Raw genomic sequence first — 17,742 nt, forward strand, 5'->3', positions numbered from 1 at the left:
CAGTTGAATGTCTGACTTCAGCTCAGGTCACATCTCATGGTTCTGGAGTTCGAGCCCCACATCGGGCTCACTGCCTTTAATGCAGCCTGCTTCAGACCTTCTGTCCCCCTCTCTTTGCCCCTCCCTGGCTGTGTGCACGCCCCCCTCCCCAAATAAATAAACATTAAAAAAAAGGTGGAAGTTTAAATTTTTGTTTTATCAGAGGGGACAAGAAAATAATGTATTTCAAGGGAACTACAAATACCCAAAGTCTAGGTTAAGCTTCAGAATATTGCATGTTTGTAAAATAGGAAGGAAATGAGTTTAACTTTGTCTAGTGAGGGAGTAGGTTGGATTGGGTAGTTTTTATGTAAATATGCAAATTTTTGTTTATTTTGTAAACAGTTGGGTTTTGTTAAAAATTTGTGTTAATTTGGCTAAAGTGGTTCTGTGTTGTGGCTCAAAAATCCTATTGTATATTTCTATGTACATGCACTCCACACTTGCTAAAATTATGTTTTACATGTATAGTTGAGTCCATGGTATCTATGGCTTGCCATATTTATTGTTTAGTTAATTATTTTCATCATCTTCCTAAAAAGGGCAAGATCAGTGGGGAATTTTTCTTCGTAATACCGTGTCACATATGTCTTTAATTTACTTTTACATTTGCAAAGGAGAGATATATATAAAGGCATGGTTGCACAGTTGCTCAAGCAAATTGCCACATGGGTAGGAAAAGCAAAACCCTACAGAACTATGTGCAAAACTCCATGGTTATTAAGTTTTCCTAATCTTCATCCTTGTTAAATGACAAAAACAAACAATTTAGTAAAGAATTTGACGTCCTTTGTTCAAGGGAATACAGTCCATGGACTGGGGCAATGCAGTGCCTCACAAACAGTGAGTGCACTGTTCTGGAGGGATTTAGGGAAAGAGTGGGTTTTCTGGAGCGTTAGAAGAGGCAAGGTAGAAATAGGGTGATGGGCTGGGAGGTGGGGAGATTTCCTTATAAGGCTGGAAGGTCCTATTTTCTAGGGCAAGGCAAGCCAGCTGGAGCTGAGTTGGAGGATGGTGAAGGCTGTGCGCTCGGTGTCCTTGACAGTAGGGCGTTTCCCATTAAGTGCAGGCTGAAGTTGGCTTAGTTTTGTGATATGGGCTGGGCCACTGGGGTGGCCTCCATTTGGTGAGTCCCAATATATACAAATTACCTTTATCATCCTTTTATGCCATTTTAAATGAGCTCTAAAATTAGTATTGAAAAACTTTGACTGGTTGAAATGGCTGGTATTTATAGGTCATTTTGGATCCAAAGATCCAAAATACAGAGTTTCATAGAGGTATAATCAGACTCTAAACTGAATTAGGCTTTAGGTATAAAATACCAGAGTATTCAAAATTAATGATCTCTCATCTCAGTGATTGGGAATTTAAGAAAATATTTTATAACATGGGATATTATTTAGTTTTACAAATTGTTAATATTCTAATAATAATCCGAGAGGCTTTAGAAATGAATAGAAAATTATGATAGCTAGGTATATGTTTAAGTATGTGTTTGGTTACACATTCGTCATACATTTATAATTTTAGAGGCCTAATTTATATTTTTTCCCCAGCAGTTTTTTTAGTTTTATCTTTTCCATAGTGTCTTATTTAAAAAAGTAATTATAACTATCATTTCATAATTCTTAGTTTATCAGAGAAACTAACTTGATCTTTATTTCAGTATATAGTGCTAATGAATTTGAATCAGTTGGCATAGAATTCTCTAAAGGCATGGAAATATGTCTGTGCCAGTTATTAAGTTGAATTCTTCTCATGTAATTTTTTTTCTTGAGAATACTATAGTTCAAAGAATTATTTTTGCCTATCCTAATTACTATGCATACTTTTGTATTTTTTAGTGTAATAGAATTGTAGTTTACCCTTTTAAAAATAGTCCTAGAACTTAGATACTGTTTAGTTATAAAGTATTTTGTTGTGAACATGTATTTAAGTTTAATGGCTCTAGAGACAACTTTTGTATTTGTCTTTGGGTGTTGCTGCTAGTTCAATTTGAAAAGAACAGAGAAAACCCAATAATTGAGATAAATGATGGAAATCTGATCCCTGTAATAGAATGGTGCTTTGCAACATGAACAAGGTAGTTTGGTTCAAGTCAACAAGTTAATATGGCCTTAGCTCTTTGATTTATAATGGGAGATAGAATCTTAAGGGTTAGAGGAAAGATAGAAGCACCTGAAAAAGATAAAATGATCCAGAGAAAGCAGCCTTAATGTTGGAGATCAAGAAATCTGTGCAGAACAGAGGGGTTGTGGCGGCTTAACAGTAGCAGGGGGGAAAAAAAGGTTGAAAGCTGTGTTGGTGATGTGAGTGTTTAGAGGTACTCAGAGCATGGTTCTGACTGGCATAAAGTGGGAGATAGCAGAGTAGCACTTACTGCTAGTGAGGGGTGCCGGGAGGAACACCTCTTTAAAAAAATTTATGTCAAAATGGTGTTCAGTGGCCCATCACATTGAATCAGCCATCTTTATTGAAAACTTATTATTTAGCATACACTGCGGGGCCACATTTCTCTTATTCTTTGAACTTGAAAACCTTTTCTTGTTGATCTCTGATATGGGTCACTGAACAGATTCTGTTTTACCTGATTAAGTAAATGGGAACAAGACTTAGGTTGACTTCTATTTTCCTGGACCTACTTGATAGTTCACTTTGTCAAACTTCCCCCCTTTCTATGAGATTAAGAAAATTAGTTGGTTACAATGTCATGTAATTCTATTCGGTTTGAAAAGTTATTGATGCATATATTTCCCTGCCTTTTTAACCTTTATTTGCTTCTTAGAAGCATTATCCCTTAGGTATATGATGAATCACCATTTCCTTTGCTGAAAGTCCAGCGTTATAAACAATCAAAGCATTATTTAATTTAAAATGTTATAAATCATGTGCATGTTAATGTTCTTTCCTTAACATTTAATTGGAGATTTTCTCAATTAGCTCACCAAAATGTTACAAGGTTCCTCTGTGGCTGAATGCTATTTGAACAGAGATGCAACTAATTAGAATAATAGAACAGAATAATTGTCATTTCTTTATTTTTTATAGGCTGTTTTAAAAAGGGATTTTTTTAAGGAAGCTGTACCAAAAATGTATTATGTTAGTAAATATTAGACCCATACTCTTCCTTAAGGCACTTTTTCACCTCATTATCCAGACACTCCTTTATTCTCTATCCTAATACCAATCAAGAAATGGAATGTTTTCCCAAGTTAAGAAAACCTCTCATGCATAAAAATTCAAACTGCTAACACAGATATATCAGGGGATGGCTTTTAATTTGACAAAAGATCTACATTACAAAAGAATTTCCTGAAGATTACTTTAAATATACAGCTCCCTTAGAGTGCTGACCATCAAATCAAAGAATGCTCTAAATTTTAAACGTGTTCTTTTATGGGCACACCTGTTCCTAATATTGCTATGTAAATGGTAACTATTTTCATGTGTGTCCCAGTGTGGTGGGTAAATGAAAACTGGTTTGTGAGTTATTCATGTTTGCTAATGTTGGAGAAAGAGTCAAGATGGTTTAGTCTACTCTTACTATACTCTGTCCAGCTAACCTTTTACAATCTTTCTATCCCAGGCCCAGAGGAGAGGATAGGAGAGGAAGCAAAATCTCATTCTAAGAAGCTCATTCTGTAGAAAAAAGGAAACCCTATGGAATTGACAGCAATTTTTCTTTCTCCTCTTCTAGTTCTTGGTACTTTAGAATTGAGATGATCTATTATGTGTCATTCAAGTAAACTGACGTGTTTAACTGGATCCTTAAAGCCCGTAGGTTTTAGAGCCATCATTTCTGTGAATTTGTGAACCTACTCATACTTGTTCTTCATGAAATTAGGGAATGGTTTTCCAGGTATTTCATGGATAACTCAGAATGTGAGCTCCTTTGGAGTAATACTTTTATGTCTTTTTATGGCACCTAGTACTTGAGCCATATCATAACTGCCCAAATAAAAGATGGCATATATTGCAATTGTTATACTCTCTGAGAGGCTTTATTGTTTAAATGCCTGTTATGAATGTAATTTTTTGGTAATATTATTACTGTTGGTTCAACAGTCTTTAATAAGCATTTATCATATGACAAGGACTATGCTAATTATTTTACCTCTACTATTTCACTTAATCTCAACACAGATCTATACAGTTTGCGGTATTATTAAAATACTTTATATGTAAATAAGCAAATTGAAGACAGATTAAACTCTTGCCCAGGGCTAACGAGTTGACTCAGAACCTTCCATGTTGTCATTGACTCATCTTCTCTGTCACTGGCTCTTCCACTGCCTCCTCAGTAACACAATGTTTACAAACTGCACTCTTTCATTCCTGTTACAGTGAAGATATTCCAGTCATTCATTATTTTTTAGTTATAGTACACTTGCGAGCAGTTCAACCTGATGTTCCATCCCTCATTTGGGTGGAAAATTAACCAAGACAAGAAGGGAGAGACCTCGGGAAATCGATACAACTTTGAGATACACTCTTTTGTTTCGATGTTAAAATTTAACCTTTAATACCTTTGCAAAATTTACTCAACTGTCCATGAAAAGATAAACCTTCTACCTCATTTCACAAGAGGGCAGCACTCTCTTTTAAAATTTAAAGTATGACTTTTAAAAAATACAATCACGTTAACTTTTTGTCAAGAAGTTAAGCTTGAGTGGTTTACAAAAGAAGGACTGAAAACTCTCTGTGGAGAAATTTATGGGTATGAAAAGTGCAAAATCTTTAGAGTAACTTGGGATCTTTTCAGAAAATGGAAAGATTAAAATAATTCCTAGAATTTTTTACTTGAAAATTGAATTAGATTAACTACTTTGGTAACTTTGTAAATCTATGTGTCTGCCAAGATCATGGCTTTCTCTTCAATTGTAAAATCACAATAAGAATGTAAAAATTTAAATTCATTCTAATTGTTTTATTCCTGTTAATTACAAACTGTTGAACAATGATTGTATGTTTAGCATTCTATACGTTATTTGAGGGATAAATAAATTTAACTTGTTTTCTCTTTCTAGCAAAGAACTTATACCTTATTGGGGTTAGAGGGAAGATAAACAAATTGACAAAACAACCTGGAAGCAAAGCAAGGCAATATGTAAGAAAAGTACAGGATAACAGTACAGCATGATAAAGATGAACAATATTGGATAGGAAATTGTTCAATTAAAGCTATGGTGCAGGTCTTTGAGTAGAAGGTGGAAATTGAATTAGACCTCGATGGATGGATAAAATTTCAATGAGTAGAAGAAGGGAGGCTATTGTTTAAGAGAAGAGAATCCTATTAGTGGAGAAAAAGTAGAGTGTGTATTGGAGAAAGTTAGAAAAGCATATTCTTGAGAATATTGTGAAGAAATCATGCGTGGATTGTATAGCAAGGCCACTAGTCATATGTGACTGTCTACATTTAAATGAAAATTAGTTAAAATGAAACAAAATCAAAATTTAGTTCCTCAGTCACATTAGCCACATTTCAAGTATTCAATAGCCATGCTACTTTATTGGGCATCAAAGATAGAGAACATTTCCCTCATCACAGAAAGTTCTATTAGACAGCACTATATTACAGTTTAGATAGTTTTGGCTTGGGATGTGGGGAACATTAAAGAAAAGTAGTAGGGGAGCACCTGGGTGGCTCAGTCAGTTGGGCATCTGACTTTGGCTCAGGTCATGATCTCACAGTTCGTGAGTTCAAGCCCCACATCGGGCCCTGTGCTGACAGCTCAGAGCCTGGAGCCTGCTTTGGATTCTGTGCCTCCCTCTCTCTATGTCTCTCTGACCCTACCCCGCTTGCACTCTGTCTCTCCCTCTCTCTCTCTCAAAAATAAATGTTAAAAAAAGAAAAGAAAAGAAAGGTAGTAGGCTGATATGGTAGTTATCAAGAACTTTGGGATTTTAAGGCTGTAAGCAGGGAATGAGCTTTTTATTTATTATTATTGCATGCTTTCAGTGGACCAAACACAGTTTGACAGGTATTGTATAAATGTTCTAAAAAGTCATAGCTAATTTACATTTGAAATCAGCTGTTGTTGTACTAGTTTATAGCTGAAGCAGTGGAGAGTGAGACAAAATAAGTGACCTTGTGATTACAGTAGGTTTTGAAGAGAATTTGGTTTGTCATGCTAATTGGAAACAGGAGAGAATTGAGGAGAGGGAGCATCAGGAGGGGTGGCTGGAATCACTTCTGTTGGGAGGTGAGTGAGAGAACTGTAGGAAGAGGGTATCAAACAATATTAAGACATTTTGATACTTAAACAGTTATCACTGAAGTGTATTGGTGATTCCATATTGTGTGAAGTTTCAACATTTTACGAGCTTATGTAGAGATCGTATGGTATTGATTCAGGAATCCAACAACTACTCTTTGATTGTCTACTATGTGTCAGGGACATAGGGCTACATCTGGGGATACGTCAGTGAGCAAAATGGAAGAAGTATTGCTATTTCAGGAACCACTTCACTAATGTGATGGGTATTTTATTACTTACTAGTGCTTTTTTAATAATTAGTGATCATTGTTGAACTATTTTATAATTTATATATATATATATGTTTTTATGCTTTTGTTGCTAATAATAGCCAATGTTAACACTTAAGTTATGAATTTTTTTTTTTTTACTTTAGAGAGAGTGTGAGTGGGGGAGAGGGACAGAGGGTGAGAGAGAGAGAGAGAGAGAGGAGTAAGAGAGAGAATCCCAAGCAGACTCCACACTGAGCATGGATCCTGACATGGGGCTTGATCCCACAACCCTGGGATCATGACCCAAGCCAAAATCAAGAGTCAGATGCTCAACTGACTGAACTACTCAGGTGCCCTAACTCTTAAGTTATGAACATTTTGGTGACATATATACAGGAATACTAAGAGGGCATACATATGCTTCTCAAAATAATCCATTGTAATATATTTTTCAGAATTTTTATTAATTTGGGGGGGATATGTGAAAATATTCCTGGTAATGCATAGAATTATATTAGTCTCAATTGTGCTGTAATTAAAATGATCCAGCTATGAATGAATTTTTGTTGAAACTAATGACCAGCCAACTGTATAGTACTAGTGAATATCTTTGTTGATAAGAGTATTTGAGTGTTTGCTGAGGTGTCAGAGGATCATTTTACAGAGAAAAATCAAAGTCCAGACAAGGGTTCAAATGTCTTTTTCTGGATCAAGCAGCTAGATAGTTACAGATCAAATCACAACCCAGGTGCCTTGACTCTAAGAGTGTTATTGTTTCTTATATATGCCATGAAAGATATATTAGGGCTGGGATGTAATAATACAAATAAGTAGTCTAGTTCATATGCAACATTATTACTTTCTCATATTATTAAAATGGTTCCATATTGCTTTTCAGACTATTATAATAATAGTATGATCTAATTAATAATTTCTAATGAAAAAATTATGTTCTAATGATATAAGTTCTTGTCATTTTAGCCATAATCATTTCTGTAAGAGTATATAGTGTTGACTGAAAGGTAGTTAAGAGGCATATAAAAAAATATGCCACATCCAGGGCCACCTGGGTTGCTGAGTCCTTTGAGCATCTAACTCTTGATTTCGGCTCAGGTCATGATGCTAGGGTCATGGGATTGAGCCCCACATCCTGCTGTGCACTGAACATGGTGCCAGCTTGAGATTCTCTCCCTCTCTCTCTCTCTTTCAATGTCCAGGGAGATGAAGTATGAACGTGTGTGCCTGAGGGCTGGAGACAAGAGAGAAGGTTGGAGGCTCAGGTCATTGCAAAGAGAAAGACCAAAAAGTGCAAATCTCCTTAGGCTATAATGTAGTTTCATATTATCATTCCCTCTCCCCCCCCCCCCCCCCCCCCCCACTCATGCACTCGCTCTCTCTAAAATTAAAAAATTATGCCACAGCTAAAAAGGAGCAACCAATGTCTCTGGGAGTAAGCACAGAGAGGGGGTATGATGAGTACAAGAATATTGAAATCCCTAAAAATATCCTGTAGCAATAAGATATTTAACAGCGTTATGTCGTCTTCGTAACATCCTTAATAACATCATGTTTTGAATCTACTAATTAATGGTAGACTTGAAACTTGTGAATGTATACTTGGTTTTTGCACATTACCAACAGTCTTTCTAGTGATCAGTAAGTCTGATGATCAAGATGGGTGTTATAAGTTTGGTAAAAGAAGAAGTCTAATTGAAAAATGATGTTGATTTTATTGTATGGATCTCATTAATTTTTTTTTTAATTTTTTTTTTCAACGTTTATTTATTTTTGGGACAGAGAGAGACAGAGCATGAACGGGGGAGGGGCAGAGAGAGAGGGATACACAGAATCGGAAACAGGCTCCAGGCTCTGAGCCATCAGCCCAGAGCCTGATGCGGGGCTCGAACTCACGGACCGCGAGATCGTGACCTGAGCTGAAGTCGGACGCTTAACCGACTGCGCCACCCAGGCACCCCTGGATCTCATTAATTATAAAGGCGTATCTGAAGTAATATTTTAAAATATTTGTGCAATAGCAACATCACTTGGGTATTTGTTTAGCTTCCCAAGGTTACAATTTTGGTGTCAGTACTCATCCTAAAAGCATAAATAGATTTTGTGTTGTGCTTTTAAAGGCTCTGTTACATTATAATCATCCTGTATTTTTAGTTTAAAGATAAAACACCAGCCAGATCAAATTCTGTATTTAAATTGCTTTAAATTCCTTGGTTTGGCAAATTTAAAGTAGAGCTGGAGAATATACCCCCCCCCCCTTGATCTAGTCCTAAACAAGATTGTGCCAGACCTCACTGTGTGATGGCCGACCGTGTCTTTCACCTGGAGTGGTACATTTCCTTCAGTATTTTGTCAGAGTAACCTTCATAACACATCAAACATACCTTCTCCAGACATGAGAAGCCGGGCTGGGTTCATAGTATTTTCTCTCTAGCTACTGTCACTGAGCTCCATGAACAAAATTGCTAATTGTGCTGCACCGTCTCCTTAGCCAGTGGTAAACCTGGCTCTCACTCCGCCAGTCCCCTCCGTTGGATTCCCTAGCTCAACTTGAAAGATGAAATGATGCTTCAGTTGCCTTGAACAAAACAGGCTAGATATTCTTTTGTGGGTACATATCAACTGACTTTATAAACATTCCAAAAAACTATATACCATAAAAGAGCAGGTATTAGATAATAGAGATAGATACTGGTTTCCTTGGAAAGAGCACCGTTTGAATTACACACCTCCTATTTAGAAACACAGTTATTATTTAAGTGAGCTGGAGTTACAAGTTATTGAGTAACTTATGAGAACAAAAAGGCTTTGTCTCTCCTTTAGAAAAGTTTACCATTGACCAGCCCACTGCTGTTGAAGGCTTATTTCTATTGAGGGCTGATTTGCTAGAATGTCAGACCATCTGGCCCCTCAAAACTTCTGAAACTTTCAAAGGCAAAAATGATGGTCTGTGGTGGCATTTACCTTCAAATCTAATTATGCCACCATGAAAAATAATACATATCCACCCAGAAAGACAAATGTGTTTTAGTTGGGAATTTCCCATCTATTTATTGATTTAACCTTGGGTGGAAAAAGTATCATGTGCTTCTGGTAAAATTTTCATACACTGTAAAAGGCACTTAGATCTCCAGCCTCTCTCTCAGAGGTAACTGTCATTGGTATCTTCATATATGTCTGTCCAGAAACATCTGTATTTCATATATTGTACCTTTGCATAACCGTGTCAATCCCCCCCTTTTGGCATATACATACATAGCCTGTATACATACATATACAATAGAGATTATTTATTATCAGCACATAGAACCATCTCCCTCTTTTCCACTGTGGCACAGCATTACATTGTGAGAAATCTGCCAAAATTTATTTACACAGTTGTCTGTTGATGGACATTTAGATTGTTTTCAGCTTTTTGCTATCTCAGGACTTACTGAGCATCCCTGTACATATGTCTGTATGCCTGTTTACAAATTAGATTCCTAAGGGCGGAATTTCTGATTCAGAAGTTATATACATTTTAATGTTTGGTGAATATTGCTAACTTATCCCCCACCCCCCATTTGGCAGATTTTTAAAAGTCACTTCTGCTGCTTCCAATAATCTCCAGGAAATGTAATGGCTTAAGCTTAATTCTATCAAACATAGGAATTCTTCATTCTGTGATCTGCCTATTGATTTCATTATGAGCTGCATAATACATTGTCTGGGCTCCCTGTCTCTGGGCTCGCCGTCTATACAGTGCTTTATTGAAAACTTGTGGGGGAATAAAAAAGACAGTGTAGAAACTCATTGTTCAGAGTAAACATATGAAGGAAGAGAGATAAGGGTATCAAAAGTAAATATAACTAAAGATATTCAGGACAACAAAGAGGATGGTTGTCTTTCTCTTTTGGAAGAGCCATACTTGTAAGTATAGGAGTGGCTGTTGACTGGTTATTGGTGAGACTACTGAACGTGAATCATGATGAGTGAGTCAAAGTTTGCAGTGTCATTTTGCAGAGAATTCCAAAATGGATGCTACACAGGAAGATGGCGGGAGCATGGGCCAGAGTTGAAGCAGAACTATGCTCTGAATGGACTGGCCTGCAAGCTTTTCTGATGCTTAGTGTTATACACAGAAGCATAGCTGGTCTCGCTAGGGCAGTTTGAACTTCCTCTGGGTTCCTTCAATACATATCCACATTGTAAGAACAATGCCCTCCTGAGAAAAGTATCAGTTTTTTACTTGTGAGGACAAACAGTACCTACAGTTTTGATTTATCTTAACATGTTCATTGTTATTATTAAAATCTGTATTTTATTTTTGGCTTTAATTTTCTAAATCCGGATAGCTGAAGAAAATTAGAAAAGCCTTTAGAAAACCTATAAGAACTTTCTCCAAAGCCCTTTGTGATTTAGTTTCATGTCCCACAGGCTGTCAATTGACATCTGGAATTAGGAGGCGTGGTTGCCTGGGATGGTTTCACTCTTGTCTGATGCTGCGTGTATTTTAGGAAGGATATGGTTTTGAAACATTAACTTGTCTTGGCATTATTTTTAGTCACCTAATAAAGTGCTCTCTGAATCATTAAATATTTAGAAGGTTGCTACAGGCTGACCCCTGCACCTGGTTGGCTAATTCGGAAGCAGATCAACTGCCATTTCTCTTCCTCAACCCCTATCCTACCCATCCACTCCTCTTAAACAGAAAAAGCTCTTTGTGCCTTTTAAAATGTCTTGTAGACTCTTCTGGCTGTAGGTTATGGGGGGAAAAGTACTGGATCTTTTTCTTATGAAGTATAATTTTTATTTCCCGACTGCCCCCTGTATAATTATCAGAATAGATGACATTACTGAAGAGATGAAGGTTAAAAACAATTCTTTGTGTACAAAGCATATTGCCTGAACTTTCTGGGATAAAAGGAAAGTTCCGCCTTTCATCAGGGGGGCTCAGGCCTCCATTTTAGATTGAACCTTCTGCCCTTTGGGGCTGTATATTACTTTAAATGGCTCCCAGCTGACAGAGTTGGTTGTTGGCTGATGTTAACTAGAGCGCTGTAACGCATTGAGGACTCTTAATAGAGCGACAGCAGCAGCAGACAATGAATGACTTGAAATCTCAGATCATGATTAGGGTCTTGGAGCTATCTTATTTTTGAATTTTAAGCCCTGAGTTAGAAGGGTTAGGAAAAGGAGAATTGTGCATATTCTTTTCAAAGGTGTTATAATCTGGATCTTTCTCCAAGTCCGAAGGGGCTTATAATAAGTACATTTTTCTATCCATGCCCGAAGCTCTTCGTTTTGAATGAAGCCATGATGTACTGATTTATTTGTAATCACCTACTGACCTCCATATGCTTCACTTTGGAGGTTCCCAAGAAGCGTTTTTTTTTTTCTTTTCTTTCCTTTTCTTTTTGTTCTTTATATTGACCGATGTAAAAAGAAACATGTTAGGTTTTGCATAGAAAATATGCTTTATAGAAGTTTACAGTTTTTAAAAATCTGAACTCTATGTTTAGCAGGAAGGGTACTTTAAGATCTACTATATGGGTAAGATATAAGTTGCTTTTCAGCAAAGCATTTAGACTGCTCTTTTTGCTTATCTTTGACCGAAGCCTAAAGAATGTCTTATTGCCTTGATGAAATTGCTAAATAAGTCCGTCATCTTTTAATAAATTAAATGAAATACAGTTTCTAAACATAAAAAGTTTCTTAATTATCCTAGCCTTTGAACGTTTTGGCCAAAATCATATATACATGTAGCTCTTTTCACTTTGGCAATGGAATGTGGTTTTTATTAAGTAATTTAGATTTAGATTTTATTGATTCCATTATTGAGTTTTCCTGTGCTTCTCTCTGGTTCTGTAACCTTTGCTTCCTCGTGGAACTGCCTGTCCATGTTTGAGACGTGGCTTATTCAGTGGGAGAATCTTAGCATATTCAGTGTTGGTTGTTACAGGCATTGGCACTATTATGTTCCTCCCACCTCTTGAGGATTAGTGCACAATTTATTTGCACACTCGTTTAGACTGGCAAGACGTCGACTACTTCAAATTTCATTATCCAATTTATTAAGTCTCTCTGGTGATGTACTGCTTTCATTGGAGGCCTCTGTTTTTTTGTTTTAATGATTGAAGGATTATAAGACACAATGTATCAAAGAGGTGCTTGGTAAAAATAGAAATGGCCGTGGAGATGTAAGGTGTATTACCAAGATGATATTTTGTATACAGAGTTTAAACTGACAAAGTATTTTTATTTATAGATATCAAACAAATACATAGTAAAGTGTGTTTACAGTTATAAAAGCAATTAACTTTTATATTTTACAAGTCTCACTTCTGATGTGTCACTCGGTTATCAAAGAGAATAGTACTTTTGAATAATATATTACATTTTAGCTATTTGAATTTTATAGAATATTTTTGGATTTTTACATAAATGATCAATTTGTCTTTAAAACTTTACATTTTTAATGTCAATTACATGGCAATAAAAATATTTTAGTTGCCTTTCAGTGTTTAGATGAGACTATAGTTACCCTATTATTAAAATTCGGTAAGAATTAACAATTTTTTCTTTTGAGTGGTTCCATATGGACCCACTGAGTATTTTTCCCCTTTTTCTCCTAAAGAGGGTGTTATCATAGCTAAGTTCATCAATATCTTAGTTTTTGAGATTTTATAATTATAATTTAGGAGCCTTATTTAAGTGAGCAGAGGATGTTAGTTCTGAGACTGGGTGTCAGACATTTGTAGAGACCATCAGGGAAGCTAGTCTTTGGTACAGAGACTCTTGACTGATGGAAATTCCACCTTAGAATTCCAGGTGGGAACCTACTCTTCCCCTCTTTCTTTATCCTGGCTTCATCTCTTCCAGCACATAGGTACCTATTATGCTTTGGGGAAAACTCCCTAATATGCAGGATGATGCTTCTTTTCCCTCATAAAGATTAGCCTTGTCTAAGGATAGAGGATATTTGGAATTCTAATAATAACATATCATTCTTGCTCTCGTGTAAGAACCCATTAAATGTAAGACTCTACTTGAGAGAAAGACTATGGTATTTTCTGTTGTTCCGCAGAGTTTTTATTTAATTCATTCTTCTGATACGTGCATGGGGGTTTGCATGTTTGCACGTGTCTCTGATCACAAGCATCCAGCACCCTGGGTGGTAGTTGGAAGTTTGCCCAGCTGAGAAAGATTGTTCTTTTTCGCTCACTCCTTTATTTATTTATTTTTTGTGGTGGTGGTGGTGCTGGTGGTTCCTTTTGTCTTGTATTTATGTAAAAAGTTTATTTGTTGCTGCTGAAAGATCTCAGCATGTGGCCTCAGAGCCCTCACAGATCAGGGTCAGCCTGGTCAGTTTCTGTATAAGTTTTTCTGCTCCATTTTGATGATTAGTCTTCATGCTGATGTCAGTGGTTTTCTTTTCTTTTCTTTTTTTTTTTTTTTTTGGATACAAAATGCTCAGATTAATTTTACTTATAAACTTCTGAATAATCATTAGTTTGCCACACTTGTTTCTGAAATTAATAGTGTGTGTGTATAAATCTGAATTGGGCACCTTGAGGTGAAATGCATTCTGCTAGAAATCTCATAAAGCCATTTTTCCCCTGGAGACATGTTGGTTTTATGAATAAATGATGAAAATATTTTAAAAGCTTGTTAAATTTTGTATAGATCCGCATATGTAAAACATATGCTATTGAAATACTGATATGAAAATAAGCTGGGAACGAAATGGAAATAAAAGTGGTTTGCAAATCCAAAAAAGAATAACCATATTGTATATTGTTCCCTGATAGATGTTTTTTTCTGTTGTTAATGGAATCACTTTCTCCATATGATTGACTGCTAACAATTTTGATGTTTAAGTAACTCAAATAGGCTTTTAGGAGATAACATATTCCAATTTCAGGGTTTTTTTTTTTCTTTGCTCTGTGCCCTGATGCAAAACGTAAACTTAGTTATATTAACATCATTCCATGTGTGATTGTGTCATCTTTAAAAGCATTATATATTTATGATGAAATTCTGTGCATAGCCAGAGAAATATGCTTCATCTGGACATATCTGTCAGACTTTTATTGGTATACTACATAGGTATGTAATGCAAAAGCAAAACCACATTTTTGCCTTGGAATGATGTCCATAATATCTGTGCAGAGACTATATCATTTGGAACTTTTCCTTTAAAGCAATTACACTGAAAACTTTGCAGAAGTGTTTCTGTGAGTGCCACTAATAATTTAACCTCAAAATTCAACATTGAAAGTAACTGGTTATTTACTCCCATTTTGAGTAGTTTCACTTCAGTTTTATTCCAGACATAAGCCAATTCTCCACATGAAAAGAGCCTGAGTGACTTTTGGTAGTGTCAGTGAGATAAACGCTCCTCTGAAAGTATTTTCCCCATCACTTTATTGTTAAAACCTTTTTAGAAACAATACAACTGATCACACGTATTTTGTTTGGTGGTTTGTGTCGGTTTCCTGCGCCCGCCCCCTTTTATTTTCATGGGTGGGTTCCAAAGTGGAATATGGATCCCACGATCTATTCTGGACGGAGCCAACTTGAGAGATACTGCACTGCAGTTTGGGGAAGGGAGGCCTCCAGGAAGTGGGAGTGAGCTTCTCTTCAAACTGTGTGAGGGGTGGTGGAAGGGAGGATGCTGATTAAAATAATAAACAACTGCTGGAAAGAGAAGTGGATTACCACACTGCTGTCAGATCGGTGAGGGGAGCGGGGAAGCCCTCGGACGCTGCCCTCCCCTGCCGCAAAGTCTGCAGAAGGGGGCCTTTCCATCTGCTGCTGGAACTTTTCTCCGGACAGATAGAACAACTTTTCAAACAACTTAGTTCTGTTGCACTGACAGCATCCCTTAGGCATAGCCTGACCTAGGGAAATGGACTGAAACTAGCTTGGTGGTTGCCATAGCAACGCAGGCTGCGGTGTCTGGGAGAGTGCGAGCCGGTGGCCTCTTGTCCCCTCTTTGGGTGTTTCTTCAGACAAGAGTACACTCCTTGCTGTTTGAACTCTACATAAGTCATGCTCTTTGAAAACTGGCTCTTTACCCAGGATTTTTTTTTTTTCTTTTTCTTTCTGAAACCAGTCTGAATGGAGGAAGTTGGTAATACTTGGCTTTTTTTTTTTTTTTTTTTTTTTTTTTTTGCCTTCTCTCATGCAAGTTTCCAGGATATAGCTTCTTTTTTGCTGTGTGTAATTGAGACCAAACTCTAAGCTTGGGGCCCAGGAGAGAACAGTTGTGGGCTGCAGGTCATTAGTGAGGTGAGCAGAAGGGAATCCTGGGCTTCCCAGAGAAAAAGGAGACCATGCCAGCCTCGTGGAACACAGCTACCAGAAATTATAGAGGCAGGTCTATTCCTTGCGAACTCCGAAGTCCATGAAAAGACGGACCCACGGTGGGGTGGCTAAAATGTCCCGGCACAGGCTGCTGCTGCTTATGGACCATAGCTCAAAGGCAAGGCTTGTAAAGGATTTTACAAAGGATTTTAAAGTATAGCCAGAAAAGATACGGATTTTAGAAGTTAAAAGCTGTTGTCTGAAGGAAGTTTGCCGGAAAGATGTAGGCTTCAAGGGCTACTGGACGATGATTGGTTTGAACTTCAGTTTACGGGAATTGCTGACAAAATTTGAAAAGGTATGCAGAAAGGGGACTTCATGAATGTGCTTTTTTTCTTCCTTGTCTGTTTTTTTTTTCTTAAACTCTGCATTTAGATGACAGATATTCTGTTGACTCTTTGATTATTTAATGTAATTTCTAAGGCATATTTGATTTGACATATCCTCTTTTACGCGTTTTTCCAACTAAAGAGCAAATTAGCAATTCTTTCCTTTGGTCAGGAGAGCTTCTCACGATGCCTGTCAATTTTAGAATTCCACATCAGAAGAGGTCCTTTGTACTCAAGTCGACTGGTAATTTAATTGAAAGTTATTTTGGAAAGAAAAAAAGAAAACCAGCAACAACACTGGGTTTTCATGCCAAAGTCTGACTTCATCAGGCATGGGTTCTGTTTTCCATACCCCTCAGGTTTCTCTCCTTGCAGTTGGCTGAGCACTGCCTTTCCCAGCCTGCTTTCTGAAGATTCAGTTCTGAGAGTTGGGAGAAGATGCCTCCCAGTGACAAGGGCCCATCCGATCTTAAACTTTTCCTTTTTTATTTCGAGTGTCTGTTTTATATGGGGAGCTCTTGCATGCACTGTGGGGCTTTCACGCTTGGATCATTAATTTTGTACTCAGTTCTTTTTTCCATAGGAAAGTTCTTGGCACACTCTAGGATTGAGCCCAGCCTGCCAAAGCTACCTTACATTTATAGTTAAACAAAACAGAGAACCTCAACGTGCTGCTCATGGGCTCCTGCCCTTCCTTAGCCTTTGGATGCCAAGCACTTATCTTCTTTCAACTTCCAGTCTTTAAAGAAAAAGAAAGAAGTGAAGTAATTTCACTATGTGCTTAAGTCAATTATTTATCAGTTGTTAAAGATGTGCTCAGTGTCTTTCACCCCGAATACCCTACGGTTCCTTATGAGTACAAATATAAGCAAGACTGTATCGAGTCATTAAAGGAATAATGGGCTTTTTCTTACTAAACTACAATTGCCAGAGGAAAATGGCATAAAACCACGTCATTTGAAAAATTTAGAAGCTTTTCCAGAACAATTGCAGTCATTGCTTCCCTCCTGGTGATAGAAACAGTGTGGTGGGAAGAGTGTGGAGAAAGAAGAATTTAGCTTCTTCTGGTTGGATGCTCCCCCTGCCCCCATGTCTCCTGCACCCCGACTGTAGCACTAAGGATTGTAACACAGGACGCACTTTGACCTCTTGCTTTAATATGTTGTTAAGCACCTAAATTCCTGAGAGTAAGGATGGTTCCCAGTCAACTTGCTCACCATTTAAAAGGGGCAGAGGAGGGAGGGAATATCTTTTTTATGGCAGTTGGTAACAGCAGGTGACAAACTTTATGACCATAAAGAGGTCTGTTAGCTTGGTTTGTATAGATTTCTCTGTTTCTTCCTAAAAAGGTATAGGGCATATGTTGCATGAATAATTCATTACTTAGACCCCCCTGTGAGGCAGTAATTGTGGGCAATGGCTGGACTTTTGTATTGTAATTGCTGCCATTAGTCTTAAAAAGCCTAGGTCAGATTCCAGAGGTTAGGAACCTGCCTTAGCCTTCTGGCCATTTTATTGGCAAGGTTACAAGTTCTGGTT

The 17,742-nt window shown here is 37.2% G+C and overlaps 1 protein-coding gene across 8 annotated transcripts in view; it reads left to right on the top strand.

Annotated features, from left to right (window-relative positions):
• Positions 1-17,742, top strand: part of UTRN (utrophin) — a 491,097-nt gene that overhangs the window by 312,168 nt on the left and 161,187 nt on the right. Inside the window, exon 1 of one of the 8 annotated variants that reach the window (XM_045058168.1) lies at positions 15,762-16,172. The exons of 6 other annotated variants lie outside the window; for them this stretch is intronic. In XM_045058168.1, the coding sequence (XP_044914103.1) occupies positions 16,122-16,172 (51 nt within the window). In that variant the 5' untranslated portion in view covers positions 15,762-16,121. Of the gene's footprint in view, positions 1-15,761; positions 16,173-17,742 lie in introns of those variants that run through there. One more of the 8 variants, XM_045058167.1, reaches the window with a different exon arrangement.

Source organism: Felis catus, chromosome B2 (assembly GCF_018350175.1).
Source record: "Felis catus isolate Fca126 chromosome B2, F.catus_Fca126_mat1.0, whole genome shotgun sequence".
NCBI classification, from domain to species: Eukaryota; Metazoa; Chordata; class Mammalia; order Carnivora; family Felidae; genus Felis; species Felis catus.